This window comes from Notolepis coatsorum, assembly GCF_963971535.1.
Source record: "Notolepis coatsorum genome assembly, chromosome: 20".
Classification (NCBI taxonomy): domain Eukaryota; kingdom Metazoa; phylum Chordata; class Actinopteri; order Aulopiformes; family Paralepididae; genus Notolepis; species Notolepis coatsorum.
In genome coordinates, this window is record NC_140184.1 from 50270588 (window position 1) to 50298582 (window position 27995).

The window sequence follows — 27995 nt, forward strand, 5'->3', positions numbered from 1 at the left end:
GCTCTGCCCAGGTTATAAGCAGTGGTGCGAGTTCTCAGAGCCGCTCGGATAGTACTGTCAACCCACGGTTTCTGGTTCGGGAAGACCCTAACCTTCTTTGTGGGGACAATGCTATCCGCTAGTGTTGTTATAAAACTAACAACAACATCCGTGAACTCACTGACATCGCTGGAGCTTGCCTGAAACATACCCCAGTCGACGTCATCGAGTGCGTCCTGTAGCATGGCCTCTGATTGGTCGGACCACTTCTGTCATCCTGTCCTTCCTGTCATCAACAAAAGAAGGACTTCATCACCCGGTCACATGGACTAATCTCTGCCAATTGGATTATTAGTATATAACAAGCCCTCGGTCTGAAGAGGCCAAAACAGCCCTAAAACAGCCCTCTTTCACCTCAATCACATTAGTGCTGCACAGAGCCGCCAATTAAGGGGCCGTCTATGGAGGGCCAGCTTGACTTTTATTGGCTAAACAAATTTGATGAAAGATTGTGGTTTTGACCTTTTTGCTGCAATAAGGCACAACGGGAGGCAGGTATAGGGCAGACAGAGATAAGACTGACTGAGAAGGTAGATGAATCGACTTCCTTATCAGGATAGATCACCAGAGAGAGAAGGAGGGCATAGGAGAGAGAGACAGAAAGAGAGAAAAAATAGGGGGTCATCTCATTAATCTTTCAGAGGCTGTGGTGGGCTCATAAAAAAAAAATAAGCTAGAGCGAAGATACTGGCATCATATGAAACTAGACTTAAGGTATTGTGCCCGACCGGCTGGCGTGGTAATAGACGGCCGCTATGTGTCGGCCAAGGTACTGGGGCATATGCCCATATTAGGAATTCAGGAGAGACTCCCGCCAGAGCAGAGCGCATCAGCACAGATGAAGCGCACCTGTGCCAGACGCGCCCGAGCCAGGTGAGTGCAATCACCACTCAATCAAGCAGCATAGAAAAATGGAGACAGAGATACAGAATCATTGGAGTAGCTGAGGTGAAACCATACGGAAGGAGAAGACGTGAGTATTAAATTAAATTCAATATGAATTGAAAATGGGGGACCCTGATGTAAACAAGACAAACGTCTTTCTCTGGTCTGCATCCCCTTAACAATTGTGTGTATTGAGCCGTACTGTATTGTACCCATTTTACAATATGTTCAATAAAGTTTTCATTCATGCATTCATTCATTCATTCATTCATTCATTCATTCATTCATTCATTCATTCATTCATTCATTCATTCATTCATTCATTCATTCATTCATTCAGAGGAGGAGGAGGAGGAGAAGATTATTGTCTGTGTGACCAATTTGCTGTTTATCTGCTTTTGGAAGGAGGACCCTGCTGTGTGCTGTAACCCCTGATCGTCTGAGAACCCGCATATGTGTCGACCCCTGCTTGTATGACGTCTCTTCTCCCGGATCAGCCCCTGCCCGTATGAGAACCGCTCTCTGTGTAACGGACCAAGGCGATTCTCTTGTATTACGGACTGGCTGACGATTTCCTTAACCTCTCCTTTTCCCCTAAACGGTAATAAAACTGCTGTTAAACGTGCTTCTACCTTGTGCCGTGTGTTTTGTTAATTCCAATCTGGTGACAGCTGGTAACACCCCGGAGTCTGTCACAGTATCCATTGGTACCAATCTTGTCATGCAACTGGAAGGGGGGTAAATAATGCTCCAAAGTTTGGCTAAATCTTGGAGAAAAAACTGCCATGGCCATTTTCAAAGGGGTTCCTTGACCTCTCACCTCAATATATCTGAATGAAGATGGTTTCTATGGGTGCCCACAAGGCTCACCTTTACAAACGTGCCCACATTATGCTAGCCCATTCTGTGCAATGCATGTAGTACAAATGTGTTATATTTGTCAATATTTTTTTTTTGACTATTTCTGCATGCTGTGGACCCTAAACAGTCTTGGGTATTGTGGCTCCAATGAGCCCAATGTGTGATGATGTTAGTCCCCATAATAGCCATTTAATTGTAATGAATAAAACTTGACCTCACTGAATACCTCACTGACCTATTGTGACCTCTAGGATAATCACAGCCTCATTAAACTGTACCACAAACTAGAGACCTAGGACATTTGGAGAATGTATTTTTTTCCTACATGTATTGACTATAAGGGGGGGGGGTCTGAGCAATTTCCAGAACAGAAGTGCTCACCATCCAAGACATTTTTTAAATACCAATTTTAGTATTTTGGAGTGATGTTTGACCATGTTTATCAATTCTCGAGTGGTCAAACATGGTAAAATGTTGCATCAAAGCTGTGTAACAAACGTATGAGACATAATTGACCATCATACGCTTCGATCATAATTTTCGAAACCCTTCTCCGGTCTAAATCCAGTCAATGGTCTCTAACTACACACCCTAAGACTAAGACCCCTCTGCTCTACATCTTCTAGCCGCCTCAGTAAAAAAAACAAAAAAAAACACTAACCTTCTTACTGTCCTCTAGTGTCATGTACTCTTCCTAATATACTAATGTAACGGAGGTACCGCAAGTCTATCCACAGTCAAGATGGACTTCAAGTGTTGTGAAGTGACTGTGGACGTTAGCGGTACTGCAAGTTAAAACTCACTCCCCGTTAAAAAAAGGCATCCAGACACATTACCAAGAAGTGAATTCACCTCTTGGTATAGTGGTCTGCGATGTCACCCGCGGCACGGGAGACCGGGGTTCGACTCCCACTCGGGGCAATCCCTTAACAGCGGTCGAATCTGAAACACAATGCAGAGATGGCAATACGAGACTTGTTACACTAACATACACTCGACACTGCAGCACTCAAGTTTGAACACTTTGATGAACATTGCTACTTAGCTGATATAGTTGTGCCCTTCCTACTTACTTGTCGTACAAAACTTGTTTGTCACTTTGGATAAAAGCGTCACATCCATCACAGTTAAAGCAGCCACCTCCAAGAACTGACACCACACCAAACGCATTTGAAGCCTACAACAGAGTAATAGCCTGGCAGCATATTTCTGGCATATTGTAAATATTAGCATCATGAACAAATCTCTGAACTTCAAAAAGCCCCCCCCCCCCCCCCCCCCCCCCCACACACACACAAAACACAAGCTAATAAAATATTTGTTGTATGATAATAATAAAGACATACATTGCTATTTATTCACTTATTACGTCATAAATCATAAATAGCTAGATGAAAATAGTACAGCTATTTTTCCCATCGTGTGAAAAACAAGAGGATATTTGGAAACAGAGAGTGTGAAACGGGAGCTACTTTGCACACATTTGGCAGCATCAGCTGTTTATTTAGTAATATAACATTAGACAACGCCGGCCAGTGAGACGCTTCCCCTTGAATCATATCTGCTCCATCTGGGAACTATTACGAGGAATGTCAAACGTGGGCCCCCCTAATACAAACATGGGTTATTATGCTGAAGCGGTGCCAGTCGTAACTGTTGTCCAAAGCGGTTCAGACACTTTAAATCACTGTGTTATAATGGTGGGTTTTCAGGAGGAGAGAGAGGTTCAAGTTGGCTGGGGCCTACGATATCACCGGTTGTTATACTTCCACTGTTACACAAACGCACAGGAACTGCTGGTCAAACTAGAGGTGGTGGTAGAGAGGAGGATGAGAAGGAAGCTGGCCGCTATCCCAGGGAACCCCTCCCACCCCTTTATGAGGAGCTAGCCAAGATGAGGAGCACATTCAGCCACAGACTCATACCCCCCAAACACTCCACTAACCATCTCGGCCAGTCTTTCATGCCAAAAGCATGAACTGCTGCCAGCAGCTGGAGAACTAACGGCTGCAGAACTATTAGGAATGTCTGACCACAAAGTGTGTCTGACTTTTAACCACCAAAACTTGCACAGACAATGTATGACGTATATTATGCCAGTTAGGGTACCTTGTGTACTGTTTAATTTCACTCTTACTCATAGTATATATTCAGATTCAAATGATTTATTGCCTATATTTATTGTAACGTATAATATAACCGGTAGGGCATACAGACCATCATCTGCACCTTTGTTTACACTGTTTATTTGTTCTCATAATTTTTTATTCAGATACAATTTTATTGCCTATAGTATGTCTTTCTACTATTACCTTGCCCATACCTGTACCTCCCCTCCCCATGCTGCTATGATGCCCATATTTCCCCATGGGGATCAATAAAGGAATATCTTATCTTAACTATGATTATCTTAAGAAGACATATGCAGAAAAAATACCTTTGGCAACACACCAAACATTATGTGTTTACCGTCGTCCCCAGAGTCAGACAAGAAGATAGATACCAATTTCCTCTCTGTGCGTTCAGTAAATGGTAAATAAATGGTGCATTTATTCAGTGCTTTTTATCCAAAGCGCCTCACATTTTACCCATTCACTCACACATTCACACACCGATGGCAGAGGCAACCATGCAAGGTGCCAACCTGCTCATTGGGAGAAATTAGGGGTTAAGAGTCTTGCTCAATGACACTTCAACATGCTGCCCGGGAGAATCGGGAATTGAACCGGGAACTGTCAGACTTTGGCTGTTTTTTGCTAACAAGACAATTCTATATGTGACACAGAGGGAATGTCATCAAATTCCTTTGTACCTACAACAGCTACCTGTTGTCAGGAGATGTGAGTCTGTGTTCTAAATTGAAGGACTGTTGAACTCAGCTGTAATTCTAGATCTCGTATGTCTGCTATTCTGAATCTATAACCATGTTTAGACTTGTATTAGTCTTGTTCCTCTGATTCTATTTTCTGAAGAAGCTATATCATTGGCTTAGAATTTACCAGTGATGTATATAAGTCGCTTGTTTCTTTCTTTTCTTGGCAGAATGTAGAATGTAGAATGTAGATTCTGCCCATTGCAATGTACTTTTTCCTGTTTGTTGCTTTGCTTGTTCACTTTTGAATAAACCTCTGAAAGATGAATTCGACATTTCAATATTGATGATTATCAGATAAACGCAACAGAACCTGCCGATTACCAGACCTGAGCTACCCCCTGAGCCACTGTCGCCCCCCCCAGTAGAAAGCTATCCAGCTGCAAGCTAGCCTAGCTTAGCACAAATTAATGGAAGCCGATATGGACCACTAGCCTAGCTTAAAACTCTGGGAGAGGTGTTTTTGGCCAACAGCTAGGCTAGCTGGTCCGTATCCACTTCCATTAATTTGTGTTAAGCTAGGCTAGCTTGCGGCCTGATAGCTTTCCACTAAACACACAGAGAGGAAATTGGTATCTAAATGTATCTTCTTGTCTGACTCTTGAGAAGACGGTAAGCGCATTGCCCATAATGTTGGTGTGTTCCTTTAATTCTACGTTCGTTAGGATTTGTAATGAACTGAGCTCCTTTCTCAAAACAAAGGAACTATTTCTTACAGAACTCTACTTTATTTTTCTTGACTTATCAATACATATCTGCCTTGTAAGTCGACACAGTCTTTTGGCAAGTGTAAAACAGTGCAGGGTTAGCAAGTAGCAGTGTGTGAGAACTCCCAGAGCCACCTCATATATACTGTACGTCAGTGATTATGTCAACAATGCAGTTTCATTGCATTCCACCTACAGTATATTTCCAAACAGTTCCTTACATGATGGAGCACAGGGCCATTTGCAGAGTGCACGACAGAGTGAGTGGCTGTGTGTGGAAAAGGGAATTAGGAAGAGGGCTCTGGTTGTATTATTGTTAATGGAATTGAGATATTGATTGAATGAGATCTAATTAGAGGAATGAATTAGCAACTGTGGAGGGAGCAAACATTCCCCCGGTGAAATTGTCTGTGGGGTTATTTAGAGAACTGACCAGGCAAAATAAAGGAGAGAGAAAGGTATAGTATTATTATATATGGCATGATGATGACTACTAGGTCCATTTATTTGATTCCCTCTGGCTGCATCGCTCAAATTATACCACTATGATTCAGAAGGGTCTGACACTACTCATTGGCCATGAGGAGAAAGTGTCATACTGTACAATAGGTGAAAGGTGAACATGAGGATGTACTGTATGCAGTTGGCAGATCATAAACAACAGCACCTTAGCCAGCAGTAGGGCATACAGTAGGCAATGGCACAAAAGAAGAGCGCTGGAGGGCCATGTGACCCATTGACCCAGAAGGGACACGAAGAGGGGGATAGAAAAAAAGGCACAGTCAGCTACTATAATGAGAAACCCTTACTCAGCAGGAAACCAGAACTGTGTCAGTCAACTACATACATCTGGAGTCTGTAGTAAGTTTTGTGCAGCCACTTACACTTACAGGTACTGTGGCAAAATGCGAAAACATAAGCATCCAAGAGACGCTAAGGTCAAAGCAGTTGCTAGCAGCCCTATTTTGCTCGACTTACAAAGTTTTATAGCCTCAAGTAAGGGGGACCACAGTGTATCATGATTTAATCGCACAACCCCTCTCGCATCATGGTGTGGTTGGACAATAAAGTGTGAGATCTGCTTGACTAGTTGAATTTATGAATGCGCTCCTCCCTTTCCAAATTGAATGGTGTCATGACCTGGTGCTTGCATTATTTGTTGCTGGGCTTTCCTATAAGAATACAGCACTCTGTAACAGTGACTTCAGAGGGATGGGGTTTCCTGGTAAAGATACTCACATACTGCTTTGTTTGATAAATAATAAAAGACAAAGACTCTGCATGACGCTACATAACTCTATATGACTATTATGCTACATGACTATTATGCTACATGCCTCTATATGATGCCACATGACTCTATATGGCGTTACATGAGGCTATATAACGTTACGTGACTATATGCTACATGACTATGACACTACATGATTCTATATGACTATGACATGTGCCTCTGACAACTCCTTTAATTTAGTGGACAATGCACTCTTTCAGCAAACCGATGATAATTTTCTCTCAACAAACCACAACACATGCTGAGTGTGTGTAGAAGAAACTCTTTATTATTATAGTGTGAATATTCTGACTTCTTCATAGATAGTTTGTCACTCAGGTTCACCAGGACGTCGGTGTGCACAGTATTTCTGTAAACATAGTTCAGGAGAGCCAGGGGTGGACATTGTCAAGATTCATGTGCGGCAAAGTAGCCCCTGGTTACACTGATGAATACACCTCTACTCTAAGTAGTTAAATCTTTAGCTATACATCAAACACCATGGTAGAACAGTAGACACTTACATTTAAAATACTTTACATTCACACTTTTGTTATAAACAATTTGATAAATACAAGATTAGATATATAACAAAAGAATATATTTATATATATTTCCTTTCTTATATTTTCCACATACATTTTCTTAATTTTCCTGTGTGACTTTCTTCCTGCCTGTAATTTCTTTATGATACAGCAAAGTAAAAATTCAAAAGTCAGTTCAGTCCCAATAAATAATAGAGAGAAACTGAAGATAAACAAAACATTGTTGAGGGGAAAACATTTTATTTTTTTTTGCACTTCCATGGTGGTTAATCCTTATGGTTAACATGATGAGATATGCTCCGGACCGACCGATGACCGCGTGGCGTGTCGTCATGTGTTTAACACAACATATTACAAACGTATACGAACGAAATAGACGTCTGAAACAGCTGTCTCCCGTCCTTCCCCCTCCGTTTACACTAAACACACATACAGTACAAAACTGCAACGCACACACACTCTGGAGAAAGAAGCCACCGATGTTTCTCACCGCGTGGGGATGACGTGACAGGAAAACAGTAGCACACATACAGAACATGTTAATGTCGTTTGATTTTGTTAAACGCCTCTAACGCGTATCGGTTGAACCTTTCTTGATTATACAGGCACATTTGTCATTGACTAAAAGAAAAAGCACTGAACTTCATTCTCCTGGCAAACTTCCAGTCTGACTTCTCAGATATAGATCCAGCTCGTCTTTGTAGCTTCCCTTGTATTTAACTTGACGTCGTCTAACGACAAAGGGTTTTTCACTCCACAACCAACATTGAGCTAAATCTCTGTTTGAGAAACACCTTGCAAGAATGCTCAGGTATTCTAAGTTATATGAAACGAAAATGCTATTCTTTTGTTCAAAACGTTCTTCAAGACTTTACTTTACTTACTTTAAAGCTATTGAAACCACTACATAAGCCGACAGTCTGTAACATAAATCGTTCCCTTTTTTCGTAATACAAGGCGACTGTTGTGGTTTGCAGGAGGGAGGTTTTCCTGAGTCGTCGGGTTGAAGTGTCCTGCTTGATAAGGCACTGACAGATAAGCCGTTCTGGCCAAAAGGAGAAGAAGGAGGAGACTTTCTCCCAATACAGGCTTAACGTGGTATAAATACATCTGTTCTGTTGTATCACAGGGATAATGAAGCTATTTCATGCCTAAAAGAATAATAATGATAAAGTCAAAAGACTCAAAAGTGAACAATGTTTGGTTTCCCTAAAGTACTAGCACACTCATGGAAGTGGAAAGTGTTTTTGTATTGTTTGTTTTTTAGTGTCTAACCCATTTTGCAGACAATGACTGAAGCACAGCTTAATACGCAAAACAATCATATTAAGAATATAAATGTGAATGCACATTTACATGGAAAAACAAATACACTGGTAGGTTCTTCACATTGGAATGCCTCCTGTCTTAGAGGAACGTGTTTCACATACATACAAATCATTTTAGAAATCAAAGTGCATGGAGACTACTGACGGGGGGAGTTGATAACGAAAAGCCACAGACAAGGAGTGGGGGAGTGGAGGAGGAGGGGGCATATAGAGGCTGGAGTCGGGTGGCTCTCTCCCTGTCCGTCCCACTGGAGGCTTCCAGAGCAGAACACAGTCTGCTATCAGAACACGGAGGGCTTGGAGGATATGAGGAGGTGTGCTGGGCGTCTAACGCTGTCAGATGGCCAACCAGTGCTTGAGCTGAAATAGAAAATAATAAAAGCGTAATTATTTTTAAACTCTGGGATCTAGTCACTTGTTTAATGCTGAAAGCTATAGAAATGGACTCTATTGGTGTTTGTAATTGAAATAGGATTACATGGCTTCCCAGCACTTTTACTGTAAAGCACTTTTGAGCTGATCTGTTTGTAATGTGTGTGTGTGTGTGTGTGTGTGTGTGTGTGTGTGTGTGTGTGTGTGTGTGTGTGTGTGTGTGTGTGTGTGTGTGTGTGTGTGTGTGTGTGTGCGTGCGTGCGTGCGTGCGTGCGTGCGTGCGTGCGTGCGTGTGTGTGTGTGTGTGGGGCGGGTGTACTGTTTGAAAGTGGTGTACTGCTGCTGGTCTTGCTAAATAGATTTTAATCTCAATGGATCTAACCTGATTAAATACAGGTTAATGAATGAACATGAAAACAGAGTGAAAACCACAGTTCAGAGCTCCTTCAAGTTGTCTACTTACTGTGAACTGTCGTATGTTGCCCTCAGCCACCAGGTGATGCTCGTGTTCAGGTGTGATGCAATAAGCTATCCTCTGCAAAACAACACATGACATCACATGACATCACATTACATCGCATCACTCTCATTTGATCTCTACTACTGAGGCCCTGACATGAACTACCCTGTATCTCTTTGATCAGTCTCAGTCTAAGTCTTGATCAGATTTAGCGCAAAGAATCCCATCAAATATGTCTGGCATTCACTGCACGCACCGGCGATGAACCCGGCTTGTTGCTTGCTGATTCCCCCCCGCCCCCCTTCTTTTCCCGTTTTTCTCCCCTCCCAATGTTAGTCGTTATGCCAATTCCCAATCCCCTTCCTGGTCGTTGCGCACTCTACCCCCTACCGTCGGTCTGGGAGGGTGGAGACTATCACATGCTTCCTCCGACACATGTGTACCCAGTCCATCACTTCTTTTCACCTGGCAGCGCGGACTCTCACTGGGAGAGTGTAACGTGTGGAAGGTCACACAACCTCCCTCCAGATCCTTCCCTCGCTGTGCAGGCGCCCCGACCGAACTGTAGGAGTCGCTGTTTACAACGACCCTGACCCACCCCACCGGCTTCCCTCCCGCTGACTCTGCCAATCGAGCCAGTATGACGGCCGGCCAAGCCGGAGGCAACGCTGACAGCCGGATTCGATACCAGTGTCTCTCGCGTTGGTGACAAGCGCTTAGTCCGCTGCGCCACCCAGCCGCCCTGCTCGCTGATATTTCTACTGATAAAATGTGGGTCTCGTGCCGGAGGAGCGCAGTGGTCACTGAGGTCACGTGAATGAGTCTTAAACGACCCTAGCAGGCAACGAGGGGGAAATGCCAGTATGTGGAGAGAAGAGGAGGAAACAACACGGGCGTATCAAATACAGAGAGTTCAGAGAGAGAGAGAGAGAGAGAGAGAGAGAGAGAGAGAGAGAGAGAGAGAGAGAGAGAGAGAGAGAGAGAGAGAGAGAGAGAGAGAGAGAGAGAGAGAGAGAGAGGGCTGGGGATCAAAATAACCCCTTTGCTGCTGCTTTGATGATAAGGATCTTAAACTCTCTACGCTCTGAAGCCATCATTTCACATCTAAAGTGTCCTTGTCCAACACCGGAAACCGGGAATACATTCATTTATGGTGGGGGTTCTTCCTTTCAACAGACTTCTCAACTTCTCTCGTTGCGTGTGGACCTACCGGCTCACGGCACATTTGCCTTGAACCTGCAGACCATACATTTATAGTTGATACTGACCTCTTTGAACGTCGTCCCTTTTACGGTGAGGAACTTATAGATGGCGTAGCCGGGGACAAACAACATGGAGGACATGGCCACCCCCCAGCCCACGATGTTGGACCAATGGGGGAAGACGTACTCGTCGTACTTCAGGCCCGTGGACGTCACAATGCTGGCTATCACCACAAACTGGAGGTGAGAGAGAGAGAGATAGAGGGGATAAAACCAAAACCCAAACATCTCTACGACAGCAGATGCTCCTCTCTATACACTGTACGGTCATTACATGGTTAATAGAAATTGAGTTGAGTTGAATGCACTGTTTCACAGGGGGTTTCAGTTTCCCCAACATCCCCCTCCAGGGTCTGAACATACATAGACTACTGTAATAAACCTCTCTTTTCCTCTCTCTCTCTCTCTCTCTCTCTCTGTAACCTGCTTTCACCTGCCGTGGACTGAATTCAATGAAGTGAACTCTATCCCCCTCTGTCCCTCACAGAGCAGGGAATGCCAGGAGCAGTTATTCATCACGAGGAAGGTCAGTGTCCTCCTCCTCATCTGCCATGAAATACCAAAGGCCGGGACATTTCTCTGTGTCCAATACAAAATGCCAACCCCCCGAGCGAGGGGCATGGGAGTTGTGTGTGCGGCCCCTCCCTGACCCCCCCATTTCTCTTAAATTAGGTAGAAGATCACTGAATGAATCAGATATGGCAGTGGATATGTTTTAGCTATTCATTATGTCGCCTAATAAACACAGACATACTGTAGCTCACACCACATTATTCATTATTCATTCATCACAAGCTGACTTTGTTATGATATAATAACTAAGGTCAGAACACAGTGTACCGTCTCCTAATAATTATCTCCACCAGGTGGAAGCCTGGAGGAGATCATATAATCGGTCCGGTGCCTGTATCCATGCATCCGTGTGTCCACAGCAGCGGAATGAAAGTCGCACATATGTGACCCGGCAGCGTGTATCACTTCCGCAACGGATTTAGTCGGATTTCGGTTTCCGGGTTCGCCTGATTGGCCACTAAGCCCACGTGACCCTACGCTAGCACGCCCCCCCTTACCCCGCTTACGTCTGAGAGTCACACACAGCTAGCGGCAGCCAGAGAGCCTTGCTACTACTAGCCGAGTGATGAATGAAGCTCTATCTGTTTCACCTAACAGCACTATTGCTCCGTGATCATAGCCATCCATCTCTAAAGCTAACCACTATTTGTAAAAGCCACAACCACGTTACCATATGTAATAATGTAAATCATTGTGTTGTTGTACATATTGTGTATACACCGTTAGAAGCTAACGTAGCTTAGCTTGGTAGCTGCTGTTGTGCTAACGCCATACCACGACACCCAGCTTGTTAGCCAGCATGAATGCCCGATGTAGAAGGCATAGACGCAGGTCGCTTGTTGGCCGGCATGAGTGCCCGATTTGGGGTGGTTCTCTCCTCTTTGTGTGCCTTTGTCCTTGCGGGTGTTCTGCCGGGGGAGCTTGTGGACACGACAATAGTGGTGGTTGTAGGGTGTTTGAGCTTGTAGCGCTAGTTAGCTCATAGCTACCCAGCTTGTTAGCCAGCATGAATACCCGATTTAAAATGGTTCTCTCCTCCTTGTATACCCTTGTCCTCACAAGTATTCTGCCAGGGAACTTATGGACATGACAATAGTATTTATAAGGTGTTTGATCATTGTGTCGTTGTACATATTGTGTATACACCGTTAGAAGCTAACGATAGCTATGAGCTAACTAGCGCTACAAGCTCAAACACCCTACAACCACCACTATTGTCGCGTCCACAAGCTCCCCCGGCAGAACACCCGCAAGGACAAAGGCAAACAAAGAGGAGAGAACCACCCCAAATCGGGCACTCATGCCGGCCAACAAGCGACCTGCGTCTATGCCTTCTACATCGGGCATTCATGCTGGCTAACAAGCTGGGTGTCGTGGTATGGCGTTAGCACAACAATAGCTACCAAGCTAAGCTACGTTAGCTTCTAACGGTGTATACGCAATATGTACAACGACACAATGATTTACATTATTACATATGGTAACGTGGTTGTGGCTTTTACAAATAGTGGTTAGATGGATGGCTATGATCACGGAGCAATAGTGCTGTTAGGTGAAACAGATAGAGCTTCATTCATCACTCGGCTAGTAGTAGCAAGGCTCTCTGGCTGCCGCTAGCTGTGTGTGACTCTCAGGCGTAAGCGGGGTAAGGGGGGCGTGCTAGCGTAGGGTCACGTGGGCTTAGTGGCCAATCAGGCGAACCCGGAAACCGAAATCCAACTAAATCCGTTGCGGAAGTGATACACGCAACCCGGCACAGTCGGACCCGACATACGGCGCAAGGGGAGATCCTTCAGAATCGCCGTAAATGTTGTGCGATTCAGAAAATGGTTGAAATGGAGATATTGGCATTTTTTTGTGCTTTGAAATATTCTCTATCTGTTTCCTTATTTGCTAAATGTAATACGCCTTGTAAATACGTTAATTATTGTTAGATTGTACGGCTGTTTTTCCCTGCACTCTATTCAAAGAACTACAATGTTGTTTCGGGGGGGGAGGGGGGGGCGCAGTATCGATGAAATGAGAGGAGAGGAGACGCACCAAATCCTTTCTGCCCAGTACTTTGTTGGCGGTGTGAAAATATGCAGAGTAACATTAATATCTTTGGAACTGTTTGTGTTAAATTGTATCTGAATCGGGAGATGATCTTCTCTCCGTCACAATTGAAATTGTATTTCTCCGTCGCACAAAAGCTGGCTGGCAGTCGCATTGAATAATCTACTCCAGTACACGCTCTGAAAGTCTGTAAACTTATAGAGAGAAAAAGTATATAGCGAAGGCTCTATAGCAGAGGTCCCCAACCATCGGGTCGCAGACCCGGTACCTGGCCGTGGATTGATTTATTGATTGATTGAAAACTTTATTAACAGATTGCAGAATGGGTACAATACAGTACAGCTCAATACTAACAACTGCTAAGAGGTTGAAGACCAGAAAAATACTTTCGTCTTGTTTATATAAGGGTCCTTCATTTTCAATTAATCAAGACATTTATGACATACAAATTTGGTACCGGGCCGCAAAGAAAGAATAAAGTTGTTTAAAAGGAAATGTATTTTATTTTCATTGGTCTTCCGGGTATTTTACTTAGAAAATTTGCCAATTCCTGCCTGCAGCCTATACCTCACTCTTTTTTGTAAAATAAGTCTCCTGCCATAATGCTCCCCTTCGCGTAATTCACTCACAGCTTGCGAGTGTGGTTGAGAGTGAGACATGATTATAATCAGGTTTTTATGCACCTGAGTCTCCCGAACACATAGAAACAGCGTACATATACGCTGAGCTATGGTAACTTTCGCGCACTGTAAGCCTCTTTTATGTCATCACTAGGCCAATGGGAATACTTCTTCAGAAATAGCGGCAGAATACACAAGACCAAATACAGTAAAGCCAACACAGTAAATAACAGTTGATTGTACACACTTGTTTAAGTAATTTACAATATGGAATTATAGATAGATATGGTAGAATGTATAGATAATGTAGATACTTTTATGGATAGTCTTATTAGCAAAAAACCTGCTAAATCCTGACAGCACCTACCCCCTACCAGTGAATGCCTCTCACCTGCAAAAGGTGTTAGGTGGGGGAGGGGTTAGGTGGCAAAGGCCAGTGGGTATTTGTAGTTCTGCATGCATCTTAAGAGAACAGCCAACAGCCCCATTGAGGCTCTGTAGCTCAAAACAGGCTATTGTGTTATCAACTTTGTTAATAAGACATAGATTGATTTATTGATGAAGGATTGCACTACAACTCGTACACCTTACTGTAAATTGTACCTAAATTGTACCTCATCCCATTTCTGCTTTGCACTATATAGTACTGTACATTAGTACACTGCATAGTATTGTATATTATATGGTAACTCAGTCAGTGGTGCGTTATTGAAATCATCTGGGGTGACACGCACCACGTGCACGCGCGCTCCCGGCGCGTGCGCGCGCTCCCGCGAATGCGCATTTAATGTCCCCTCGCTTGGGCACAGACTAAAGACAGTGCCTAATTGCCTCTACGAATGGAATGTAACACGTCTTCACAACAAGTTAGGTGTGAATGTGTCTGAGAACGTATTTAACACACCTGACGACCGGCGCTATTGATATGCAAATAGCGAGTGAGCTTGCACACCGTGCTACCCCGTCCCATGAACAACGCATGCCTGAACTCAGTTACGTCTATTCTGCATCGAACATTGTACATATGTCTATACTGAACACTGTGACCTCATTTTCTACTTCGAAATTACATGCTATACTATGTTATTTGATACTATCTTGTCTAGCACAGTCTCTGGAGCGTAACAGTAAGAAGCATTTTGTATGAAAGTATTCTGTACTTCTGTATGACAACTATTAAAGAAACTTGAAACTTGAGATTGAAAAGTATCCGCCTGATTTGTACAAGTGATGGCTTATTTTGTAGGTAAGAACTTGTACTTTGATATAATGTAAAATAGAAACATTTGAAGCTTGCTCAACATGACCCTATTATCTGTGGCTGGTCACATATGCTGACAGCAGGCCATGGACCTGAATATTCTTTAATCGCTCAACGATAAGTATTTTATTTTACTTAATTTCCATCATTGTTCATTGACATAGATATTCAGTATAAAGTTACACCTTTTGAACACAAGAGGGCGATACTACACATGTTCGCTGCTAAAAGGCTCTGGTAATTAGCTCTCTGGAACCTGTTTACAACATGGAAATGCCATTGTGAACCTATTGTCATTGATATACCTATGCATTAAAAACATTTATGAATTAATTTCCATCATCGTCCTTTTCATATGTCATGAACCATTTGTTGTAGAGACTTATGGGAGGTGTCAATGAACTCAGTACAGTCTACTACTACTTCATTGGTCTAGGTTATAAGTGTGTAATAATAGTGTAATGTAATAGTGTAATGTAATAGTGTGATAGTGTAATAGTGTGTAATAGTGTAATCGTTTGTAACAGTGTCATAGTGTGTAGTGTAATAGTGTTCAATAGTGTAATAGGAATACACTTAAGCCCCGCCTAACATGTCTATCAGCTGTCCTTGGTAAGCTAGTGACTTGTCAACACAGTTGGGTTGACACACTTCTTTTCTTTCCCGCAGACAGTGGATGATCTCTGGATGTGAATGTGTTTGGACAATGGTAATTATGACTGGTAATAGTGGTGTCTGCATTTGTTAATTATTATAGGCGTCTTTGTTTGCTCTGTGAGAGAGAAAGAAGAAATGTGTGGCTGCCGCCTGGTGGAGATTTGCACTCTACTGAGCGCACTTTTCTAGAACCAGAGTCAAGTTCTTTGCCGTATTCCTAACCCCCCCCCCCCCCCCCCCCCGCCCCCTCTGTCTAACAGCAAATCCCCTCTCACCAGCAGGAAGGCCGGACTGACAAATTTCCAGCAGAGCCTCCAGTAGAGACCTGGCTTGAAGCCCATCATGCGCTCGATATCTTCACTGAAGCGGTCCACGCCTGGAGGGGAAGACACACACACACACACACACAGACACACACACACACTGAACATCAGGCACCGGCAACAATTCCGTCAATACACAGATACGAATGGGTGCCAAATTAACCCAGTATGATGACTCCCATTCATTAATAAACGTGTGTTAATGTGTCACTTGGAGCTTATTGTCTTGATGGCGACTGGTGGTAATTTTATTATGTCATCTGCACATTGTTATCAGATATGCATAGGGTCTTCTGAGTCGCACACACATCCACACACATATGCACACGCACTGTGCACACACGTCAACATGGACCTAGAGGGATGAGGGATGAGCTAGAGCAGCGGTTCCCAAACTTTTTTGGCCGTGCACCCCCTGTCACCTCCCGACCTAGCTGACGCACCCCCCAATGGGATTTTATTTTTTATTTTATCTCTTCCCACGGCGACTATGGATAGGGAATTTCTTTATTTAATTAAAATGTTCACGACAACATGGATGCATGTACTCTGCCAGCATGTTTAATATCCATAATACTAAAGGGTTGACTAAGATTTTTATGACATTTTATTGTAAAAATATATATAAATAAATATATATATTTTTTTTAATTGACCACCATTAGCCTTTTCATGTCACGCACCACCTAGAGGGCGCTTGCGCACCACAGTTTGGGAACCACTGAGCTAGAGAGAGAACAAGACACTCACTGTGTCACAACCTGTTCACTTTTAAGACCGAGCTGTAATCTGTATTTATGTATTTAGTTGATGAAATTAAATATAATCTAATAATTGAACACTGCAACAGGGTTTTTGGTGTCTTATAAACCCATGAGGGTTTGGCGCTTTGTGTGCATGACATGGAAATAAATCAATCATATCTGTCCCTGTAAATACTATCCATTATAAAAATAGCATCAATTCTAGCATTGTATGTGAAAAATATCTATTTGACGTTTGACATAGGCCTACTGCTTTCAAACCATACTGAACCAACAGCAACCCCAAGCATCATATCATCACAGAGTAACCTCGCTTTTGGCCGTATTCCGGTCAAGGTCTTATATGAATTAAACTGTTTACATGTAACTTTGCTACCCTTGTCTTTGATTATCCCTGTTTCCATGAATAAACCAAGTGAACCCTTGCGACAATGAACCCATTGTGAGTAATTTTTATATTTTTTTTATACATACTTAAACTGGATGTACAGTATATGCTTTTTCATTGCAAGGGTTCAGCAGAATATTCCTGTGTACCTGTGGCGTCCCGCCCACAAACATAACAGACTGCCCACAAACACAACAGTCTGCCCAGAAACACAACAGTCTGCCCACAAACACAACAGTCTGCCCACAAACATAACAGACTGCCCACAAACAGAACAGTCTGCCCACAAGCAGAGCAGTCTGCCAACAAAGATTATCATAATTTGTGCCTACTAGCTACTAGGGGGTGGGGGGGCGCAATCGATACAGCAATATATTGCTATATGGCAATATTATATTGATACACTGTAATAGTATCAGTATTTACTTTTTTCGCCTGACAATCCCATTTTGCTGCAATACAAATTATTGGAGTGTGATGAAAGTGAACTGACAACTGTGGAATCCGCTTCCCAGTGTGAAAGTCGCTTAAAAGGTAAGAGGGCCAAAAGAGCACTTGGTATCCACAAAGAATGGATTGCTATCTGTTAATAACATTTTCATTCAATCAATCACCACGCAGGTGATTGATTTAATTAACATTTTATTAACAGATTGCAGAATGGGTACAATACAGTACGGCTCAATACACACAATTGTTAAGGGGATGCAGACCAGAGAAAGACTTTCGTCTTGTTTACATCAGGGTCCCCCATTTTCAATTCATGAATTGTAAGTAAGGGTGCAATTAGCACCGTGCAATCCATTCTTTGTGGATCTAGCCCTAGACTGGGTAGGCTGGGCTGGTTTGAAGGAAGCAGGTTAAACGGGGTTCACAGAGGTCTGAGGCTATGTTTTATTTTCACTTTGCCATGTTGTATGACAAATGTATTTGGACTGAATGCTACTAGGAGGGACACCGAATGGCCACCGCAAGATAAGGATAGATTGTTTTAGTGGAATGTTTGGAGCGTTGCTCAGAAACAACTATGACTACAGTTTTTATTTTCTTATTGAGAACAATGCACACTTTCTTTTCTGGCTTCCAATAAATTTAAGTCTATGGGCTTGTGTCCACTAAACGCTTGTGCAGCAGGGAAAATACTCTATGTCTATGTCTAAAGTACGATAACTATGATAAGAATGTTTAAATGTCATAATACGATATTAACTTTTGTTTTTGTGATATCCCAATTTCTGTGATGTCCCTGGATGAGTTTGATGAGGGTGATGCTCTCACTGTCCCTGACCAAGAATCTTACAATGATATGCAACGTGAACCGGTATGCTCTCTCGAGTCTCTCCCCATTGAGAACAACCTGAAGAAAGACGCAGGCGCAATACCTTGTGTCAAAAACAAGCACTAAGCATTTCAAGGACCTTGTACGAACCCTCCCCCCTCCCTCCCATTCTCCCCCCGTCCTGCCCAATCCTACAAATACACAACAGAAAACATAGAACATACATATCTCTCTCACTCATCCTTCCTTCTCATTGTCCTAGTGTCTTTAGCTTGGCTATGTAACCAATAAAAGGGCCCCATACTATTTCGAACTTTTCACTAGACCCCCTTAGGTTGTATTTAATTTTCTCCAGATTTAAAAAGAACATGAGATCTTTGAGCCATAGGGATGCTTTGGGGGCTGCTGGTGATTTCCACTCTAGCAAGATCCTTCTGCGTGCTAGTAGGGATGCAAAGGCAATTCTGTCTATTGTTCTTCTCCTAACCCTTTGGTGATCCGGTCTTGGTAAGACTCCAAAGATGGCTATTTCTGCACTGGGAGTTAGCTCCATGTCGAAGGCCTTGGCGAGGTGTTTGAAAATAGCTGTCCAGAAGCTGTGTAGGTGGGGACAAGACCAAAACATGTGCGTCATATTTGCTGGGGACATGTGACATCTATTACAAGAGTCTGTAATATTGGGATATATTTTGGCGAGTTTAGAGTTTGTGAAGTAGATGCGATGGACCACCTTAAATTGCATCAGATTGAGCCTGGAACAGGATGTACTATAATTTACTCTGGCCAGTAGTCCATTCCAAATATTCTCATCTATAGCATCGCCCCATTCCTTTTCCCAGTCCTCTTTGATTTTATCAAGAAATGTTTCTGTGTTACGGGAGATCAGGGTGTAAATCCTTGATATAAGACCTTTTTGATTTGTGGGGATGTCCAGAATTGTGTCAATTACTGAGTTGGAGATATTAGGGAAGGAGGTATTATGTTGTTTAACCCAGTTTTGAACTTGAAAGTATCGGAATAAATCTCGGAAGGCCACATTTTTCACACAGATCGCTAAAACTACAGAAAACCTTATTGGTGTATTAGGGTCCCTCACTCTAACTAGACCTGACCTTTGCCAGGTCAAAAAGGCTGCATCAGTGTGGGGAGGGATAAAGAGGTGGTTGTTGCAAATGGGGCTGTGGCTGGAGAACCCAAGGAGTCCAGAGGCGCGCCTGAAATGAAGCCATATTTTCAAACAATTGGGTTTCTTGAAAATTTGGTCGGCCGGATTGGCAATTCAGATGAGAGCAGAGCCAATAGTGAGGTAGAATGACAGGATCCAGCTTCAGATTCACACCAACTCAGTGTCGGTTCTTGGGTCCATAAAATCATCTTGTGGATCTTGGCTGCCCAATAATAGTTTCTTATATCAGGGAGTGCCAATCCCCCACCCTCTCTAGGCCTCTGTAAGAACTCTCTTTTGATTCTGGGGGGCTTGCTTCCCCATATAAAATGGGAAATCAGTGCATTTACTTTAGTAAAAAAGGATTTGGGTAAGAAGACTGGAAGGGATTGAAAAAGGTATAGAAAACGTGGAAGCACATTCATTTTTATGCAGTTTACCCTCCCCGCAATAGTTATATGTAAGCTATTCCATCTCTCCAGGTCTAATTTAAGCTTGGCTATTAGGGGTGAGAAATTATTCTCGATAAGGTCTGACAATTTACGACATATGTTCACTCCCAAATACTTAAAACTGTCTTTAGATATCTTAAAGGGGAATTGCTTTTCAGGGATCTGTAAGGCTAGATTATTCACTGGGAAGCATTCACTCTTTGAAAAGTTAAGTTTGTAACCTGAAAAGGTTCCAAATCTATTCAGCAGTCCGATAGTCTGGGGGATGGTAGACAGTGGATCAGAAATGAATAATAATAAGTAATCTGCATACAAGGATATATATATGTTCCGAACCATATCTAAAGATTCCTTGATTGGAGTTGGCGGATTTGAGCACAATAGATAAAGGTTCGATTGCTACGGCAAATAGCAAAGGACTCAGAGGTCATCCCTGGCGGGTACCTCTACCACGAGTGAAATACTGGGATATCATCCCATTAGTACTCACAGATGCTTTAGGTTAGGGGTGGACGGTATGGTCTAAAATTTATATCACGGTATAATTTGAAGCATAGACGGTAACGGTATAATATCACGGTATCATCGGTTTTGATTAAAAATTTTTTAATTTAATATAATTTTTTTTTTATTATAAAATATATATATTATATAATTAGACTTGTACTTGTATTATCTGCGAGACATCGCCACCACGCAACAAGCTCCACTATCTGTGTGTACTCTAGTAGCCTCCAGCTACGACCAGGATTCCCCGGAGCTGCACCTGGACCTATACTCGAGTAGCCTCGAGCAGAGCTACGGCCAGGATTCTCCGGCGCTGCACCTGGACCCTATTGCTATAACGTTACTTAACTGTGCTCAGCAAGCCCTCAGCTCGAATACGCATCGAATCAGTGTTATAAGACATTGATATCAGGAGCCATCTGTAGCTACTGCTAGCCGGATATATAACGTTAATACAACGCCTCAGTGAATTATTTAGTTCAATGGGACATTTCGTTTTGAACGGTGAACTAACTTGCGCTAACGTGAGCTAACAGGTAGCATACACGTCTCTGCTAGACTTTGTGGAGCATTTGTTGATGTCAGGAGCTATCGGTAGCTGGCCAACTAGATACCGTTCGGTTAGACAATGCCTCATCATGTATTAAACTAAAAGTGAATAGTTGACTGGGTCATTTTGTAACGGTAGCTAAGCTAACGTTAGCTCAGGGAGACGCTGCCGTCCTCCCGACAGCTCCCGTGTCCCGTCCCACTAGACTACTAGACCCGTGTTTACATGCGTGCGGTAGGGGCTGGCACGCCCACTGCGCGAAGCCTCCTAAATAACTTTTTCCAGTTCGCACATATCTATTATCTATGACTAATTCTATCTATTTTTAGGGGCAAATGCGAGTGAAATAGTCGCGCTGTGGTTACATGACGTCATTGCTATTTTAGAGCTGCCCTACCGGTTACACGGTATAGTCAAAATCCATACCGTAGAGCAAATTCATACCGTTTATACCGTATACCGTTTATACCGTCCACCCCTACTTTAGGTGCAGAGTATAAAAGTGTTATCCAAGAAATAAATTTGGGACCGATACGAAACCTATTAAGGACCTCTAGTAGATACCCCCACTCCACCCTATCAAATGCTTTCTCCGCATCCAAGGAGAACACCACTTCTGGTTTCTCACCGGATGCAGGAGAATGAAGAATATTTAAAAGGCACCGGATATTAGAGAAGGAGTTGCGGTTTTTCATAAACCCTGTTTGGTCTAATGATATGATACCTGGCATAACCGAATCTAGACGCATGGCTAGTGCTTTTGCTAGGATTTTATAGTCTGCATTTAAAAGGGAGATAGGGCGGTAGGAGCTGCAGGCAGATTGTTCTTTACCCGGTTTTAATACCAAGGTTATTGAGGCCTCAGTGAGAGTTGGAGGCAGAGCCCCTTGGTCCAGAGAGTGATTGAACATTTTTAACAGGAGGGGGGTTAATTTATCTATGAATTTTTTATAGAACTCTATTGGATAGCCATCTGGGCCAGGGGCCTTGCCACTTTGTATCAGTCTAATCGAGTCTGCTATATGACCAAGTTCTAGAGGTTGGTCCATTTCGCTCGCTTGCGTGCGGGTTATGGATGGGAATTCCAGGTTGTCCAGAAACCCTGGACACAAGCTCTGTGTTGAGCATGAACAACACAGACACAATAGACACATGGACACCTGCGCTGAGAGCACTAGCCTGATGGAGTGGAACTTCTTACCATAAAACCAGGACACTCCTATAGCCTCAATCAAAACGGCAAACAATATGGAGGTTCCTGCAGCGTAGTTATCTAGCAGAGTCAACACGTAGATCCCACCCTAGAGAGAGAGAGAGAGAGAGAGAGGGTTGGCATTGGAGGGAAAACCTATGACATCAAGTCAATGTACACCAAAAACACATGTGCTGTGAAGATTGAGGAAAAACACACAGACTTCTTTCCTCAAAGCCGTGGGGTTAGGCAGGGGTGCAGTTTGAGTCCAACCCTCTTCAACATATACATCAACGAACTGACAAAAAGATTGGAACAAGCTGTAGCACCTGGCATCCCCCTAGCAAACACAGAAGTCAAATGCCTGCTGTTTGCAGATGATCTGGTGCTGCTGCCTCCAACAAAAGAAGGGCTACAGCAGCACCTCGATCTTCTGCACAAATTCTCCCAGACCTGGGCACTGACAGTAAATCTAACCAAAACAAAAGTCATGATATTCCAAAAAAAGGCCCAGCCTACAACAACACAAACACAAATTCCTCCTAGACACAATTGCCCTAGAACACACAAAAAACTACACCTATCTCGGCCTAAACATCAGCAACACAGGGAACTTCAACCAAGCTGTGAACGACCTGAGAGACAAAGCAAGAAGGGCTTTTTATGCTATCAAAAGGAACATCAAGCTAGACATTCCAATTCAAACCTAGCTCAAAATATTAGACTCTGTCATATAACCCATTTCCCTGTATGGTTGCGAGGTCTGGGGCCCACTTGCAAACCAAGACTTCACAAAATGGGACAAACACCAAATTGAGACTCTGCATGCAGAATTTTGCAAATCCATTCTCCGCACCCAACGGAAAACACCAAATAATGCATTCAGAGCAGAACTAGGAAGATACCCACTAATTATCAAAATCCAAAAAATAGCATTTAAATTCACCTAAAAGAAAGTGACCCAGACACACTCCATAACAAAGCCCTCACCTACTGTACAGAGAAACCCTAGAGAGATGCCCAAAAACAGCAGAGCCACCAGACAGAAACCACACTGGACTAAACCAAATTATAAGAAAACAAAAAGGAAATGATCTGACACATTGGAAAGAATCAACCCAAAAGCAGAGCAAATTGGAATGCTATTTGGCCCTAAACAGAGAGTACACAGTGGCAGAATACCTGAGCACTGTGACTGATCCAAAACTAGAAAATCCTTAACTAGTTACAGAGTCACCGAGCACAGCCTAGCCATCAAGAAAGTGCCTTTAGCCTACCACCGCAGAGACACTGGGATCGAATCCAGCTGTCAGCGGTACCTCCGGCTTGGTCGGTCGTCCATACTAACACAATTGGCAGTGTTGGCGGGTGGGAAGCTGGTGGGGTGTGTATCCGGGTCGTTGTAAACAGCGACTCCTACAGGTCGGTCGGGGCGCCTGCTCAGCGAGGAAGGGAACTGGGGGAAGTAGTGTGATCCTCCCACGCGTTACGCTCCCCCAGTGAGAGTCCTCGCTGTCAGGTGAAAAGAAGCGGTTGGTTGACTCCACATGTGTCGGAGGAAGCGTGTGGTAGTCTTCACCCTCCCAGACCGACGGTCGGGGGTAAGTGCGCAACGACCAGGAAGGGAATTGGCATAACGACTAACATTGGGATGGGAGAAAAAGTACAGAATAAGGGGGGAAAAAGATCAATATATATTTTTTAAAGTGCCTTTAAGCGATTTATTAACATGTCTATTTACCATGTCTATTCTAGTTATCTTTTTATTATTATTACTATTACTATTGTTTTATTGCACAATTGTAATGGGCATGACCAACCGCATTTCACTGTATGCCCTGGTATGTAGATGAATAAAACTCTTGAATCTTGAAGAAAGGCCGCCATAGGCAGACCTGGCTACCAAGTGAAGACATACTGTGCACCCACTGCACACAAGAAGAGGTGGAAACCGAGCTACACTTCTTAACAACCTGCCCACTATACCAAGACATCAGAGACATACAGTATACTTCCCACAAATTGCAAACACCCAAAGAGACTTTGAAAACATGGCAAATAACTCAAAACTCCCATACCTACTGCGAGAAATACAACAATGCGCAAAATGTGTGAGCTGCTGTGACAAGAAAAGGACATTCAACGGAATACAACCACCATAAAGACTGTCAATCACACAAAGAATTCCTTCTGTACTGTACTGATTTCTTCAGATTTCTCTGTTTGACTGTTTTGCTTTGTTTTGTTTGTTTTAACACTGGCTTTGGCAATGTAAACGTATGTTTCCCATGTCAATAAAACCCCTTTGAATCGAATTGCAATTTTATTGAGAGAGAGAGAGAGAGAGAGAGAGAGAGAGAGAGAGAGAGAGAGAGAGAGAGAGAGAGAGAGAGAGAGAGAGAAGGGATCAACTCATGTGCCATCCAATGATTGTCTGATTCCTTTGAACTTGAATCTGTGGAACATGTTGGTTAGGTTTAAAAATATACTGTATATTTATGTAGTCTAAATCAAATTTGACTATTTATTTTCCAACACCTCTTTCTAACCTTGTACTGAACATGCCATTTTGGTTGGTGTGAAACATACCGAAAACAATGGTCCTCATTCTCTAACGGACATACGTAAAAGTTACCAATTTCTTCGTAACTCGATTTGCGTACTTATTCTGCATTCTCGAACGGCTTCGTATTGTAAATTCGTTGTAGGATTTATGTAGGATTTACGAACTCGAAAAGGCAGTTGTAAGTCGGACAGACCGGTGTGCACCCGTGTTTTCAATAGCTTTCTCATTTGGGATTGCCGATACTACAGAAATCCGTGGAATTAAATAATTATAAAGATAATAAATATGACAATATTTGTATCATTAACAATTATGTTTTGCATGTATAGTACTGACTCAATGAGGCATTGTGAGCATTACACACACACTGCAAACTAAATAAATAAGAACTAAACCGATCGCCACGGATATAGCTACTATATAGTGCAATATACTGTATTAACACTTTGAGTGCCAACAACAAGAAATCTCGTTGTTCGCCGCCATGCATTGAGTGCCATTTTAGCGTTTATCGCTTTATTTCTACTGGGCAGTCCAGTAGAGAGAGAGAGAGAGGAGGAATGGGAGACAGAGTGAGGGGAAGACATTCGGCAAATAACGACGGGTTCGGGAACGGGACGGGTTCGGGTTCTATGTGGTTCGCCACTGGGGCGCCCCTATTAATATTGCTTTATATCATTGGGACTGTCTATGAGCTCGAACAGGGCAAATACCGCCCCCTATCGTCTCCCGGATGGTAATGCACCCATTGGATTGGACTCAATGGAAATGCATGGGGGGAAAAAAACCCAGAATCCACATTTGACTTCTCAGGCATGTAACCCGAGACGATTGCATTCATTCTGGACCCTCAGAGCAGTGTGGAATATGTGTTTCGAGGTTGGATCGTTGGATCAATAAAACGCTATCGATATTTGGAATGGCGATCAGGAATTGGAATAATCTTTTTGCAGAACATCTGATGTGAGGTAAGGAATCTATTTTACCAGTCTTGGGGTAATCAGATGTTTCTTTCATATATTCCACAACGTGTCTCCTATGTGTGTATGTGTGTGTGCGTGCCGTTAGCGCCAGGCAGGGCATAGATAATCGATTTTTCAGCCCGCTTCTCTAGCGTGCATAAGTACACATATACTATCGATAATCTAGCGTTTATTTGAAAACTATTCATAAATCAGCCGGAAAATGACAACGTGTTGTGTGTATTCCAGTAAAGAGCTATTATCACGGAATCTTAATTTTTTTCTAGAAATTTCCAAAAAACGTCCGTTTTTCAAATCGGTATAAAACGGAAATGTACCGATGAAAAAACAATCCGTTTCATACATGTTGACTGCAAGCAAGTTATTGATAAGCGACGGGCGTATTAGACACATAGCCATAATATAGAATATAGAAATAGCTCCGCGAAAATCATGAAATATCGGAAAATCTGTCCAAAAAGGCTGGCATTCAAGCGATAAATCGTGGCACTCAATGTATTAATATGCCATATACTGTCTTCTTCTCTATGATATTATTTATTGTTGGTTGGATTTATTCCTATTGCTAGAACAAAATAAATGCGTGGATAAACGGCTTAGTGAGGCAGCCTCAGCGCATGAGTATGTTCGAGAATGAGGACCAATGGTTACAGACTGGGCAGTACATTTGGTAGGCAGTGTTCCTAGTTCCAAAAAGCACAACATACAAACTCCACACAGACAGGCACCTCGTCAGGTTCCAACCCAGGACCTTCTTGCTGTGAGGCAACAGTGCTAACCACTGCACCGATGCTGCCAAAAGGTACAAGAACATTGGATCTCATTCTCTAAGGACTTACGACAAAAAGGGCTTTCTCTTAGGGCCATTTGAGACCTTTTTGGGACGATTTTGGGATTCACCAACCGTCCCAATAAAACATATATAATTAATATTATATTATAATATATTGTCTATATTCATGTCTTGCCGGAAAAGGTCTCAAATGGCCCTAAGAGAAAGCCCTTTTTGTCGTAAGTCTGTTGGAGAATGAGACCCATTGTGCTGCAGAAAACAGTCACAAATGAAAAAAACAACAACTGAGTGTGTGAGCGAATGAGTGAGTGAATGAATAGGTGATGCTGAAGACTAAGACACTGACATTCGTGATGCAGCAGAGGGCGACCAGGAAGGTTCCGAAGGCTGTGGCGAAGGTAAACACCTTCCTGTACTTCTTGAGAAACTTGAAGTCGTCTGTCAGGCCTGTGATGACTGCCTCCATACCACCCATCTGGTACACAAACAAACACACAGACACACACACACACACACACACACACACACACACACACACACACACACACACACACACACACACACACACACACACACACACACACACACACACACACACACACACACACACACACACACACACACACACACACACAGCCTCATTAACATGACTGATCTGTACTTACTACAGATGTTCTACTGTATGAAGCCATTTCCACCAAAAATACATAAATAAATAAATGTTGGAATCGGTGTGAAAGAGTGTGGACTTTTAATAAGAATCACCTTTATATACTCTTTTCATAATGATTGACAGTGTTGTATGTGTTTTCACTGGCATGAACCTTATTATATTGCTCCCCTTGTAGGTGTAGGGGTGATCTGGGGTCAGTGACCAGACCAGTAACACTTCATGACCTTATTCAAACTAACAAACATAAGAGCTGACTCTAGATCAGTACTCCCACTTTGAGAGGCTTTGTGAATATGGACTCAGGTCTAAATACCGTTTGCAAATACAATGATCCTTCGTTTTCTTTAGTTTATTTGTTTGTTTGTTTTACTTGAATAGAACACCAATAGAGGGATTTCAATTCTGATTATGCCAGGGAAGTCGTCAGTCCTGTCAAATCCTGTCAAGTCTTGAATTATTTAGGTTAAAATGGCTTATTGATTTCAAATGTTAACATCTCTTTTGGTAATTTAGGCACTAAAATAGAGATACAGTGTAGTGTTGTGTAAGAACCATCTTTTATTTGTACTCCACTCTGTACATGCTTGTCT

The 27995-nt window shown here is 42.9% G+C and overlaps 1 protein-coding gene across 1 annotated transcript in view; it reads right to left on the reverse strand.

Annotated features, from left to right (window-relative positions):
• Positions 1–6906: 6906 nt before the first annotated feature.
• The window catches only part of slc6a2 (solute carrier family 6 member 2), a 91976-nt gene continuing 70887 nt past the window's right edge, over positions 6907–27995 (reverse strand). Inside the window, exons 9-15 of the mRNA XM_084337115.1 lie at positions 27986–27993; positions 27079–27207; positions 22400–22499; positions 16046–16146; positions 10611–10781; positions 9346–9417; positions 6907–8870 (exon numbers count right to left, since the gene is read on the reverse strand). Coding sequence (XP_084193241.1) covers positions 8847–8870; positions 9346–9417; positions 10611–10781; positions 16046–16146; positions 22400–22499; positions 27079–27207; positions 27986–27993 — 605 coding nt within the window. The 3' untranslated portion in view covers positions 6907–8846. The remainder of the gene's footprint in view (positions 8871–9345; positions 9418–10610; positions 10782–16045; positions 16147–22399; positions 22500–27078; positions 27208–27985; positions 27994–27995) is intronic.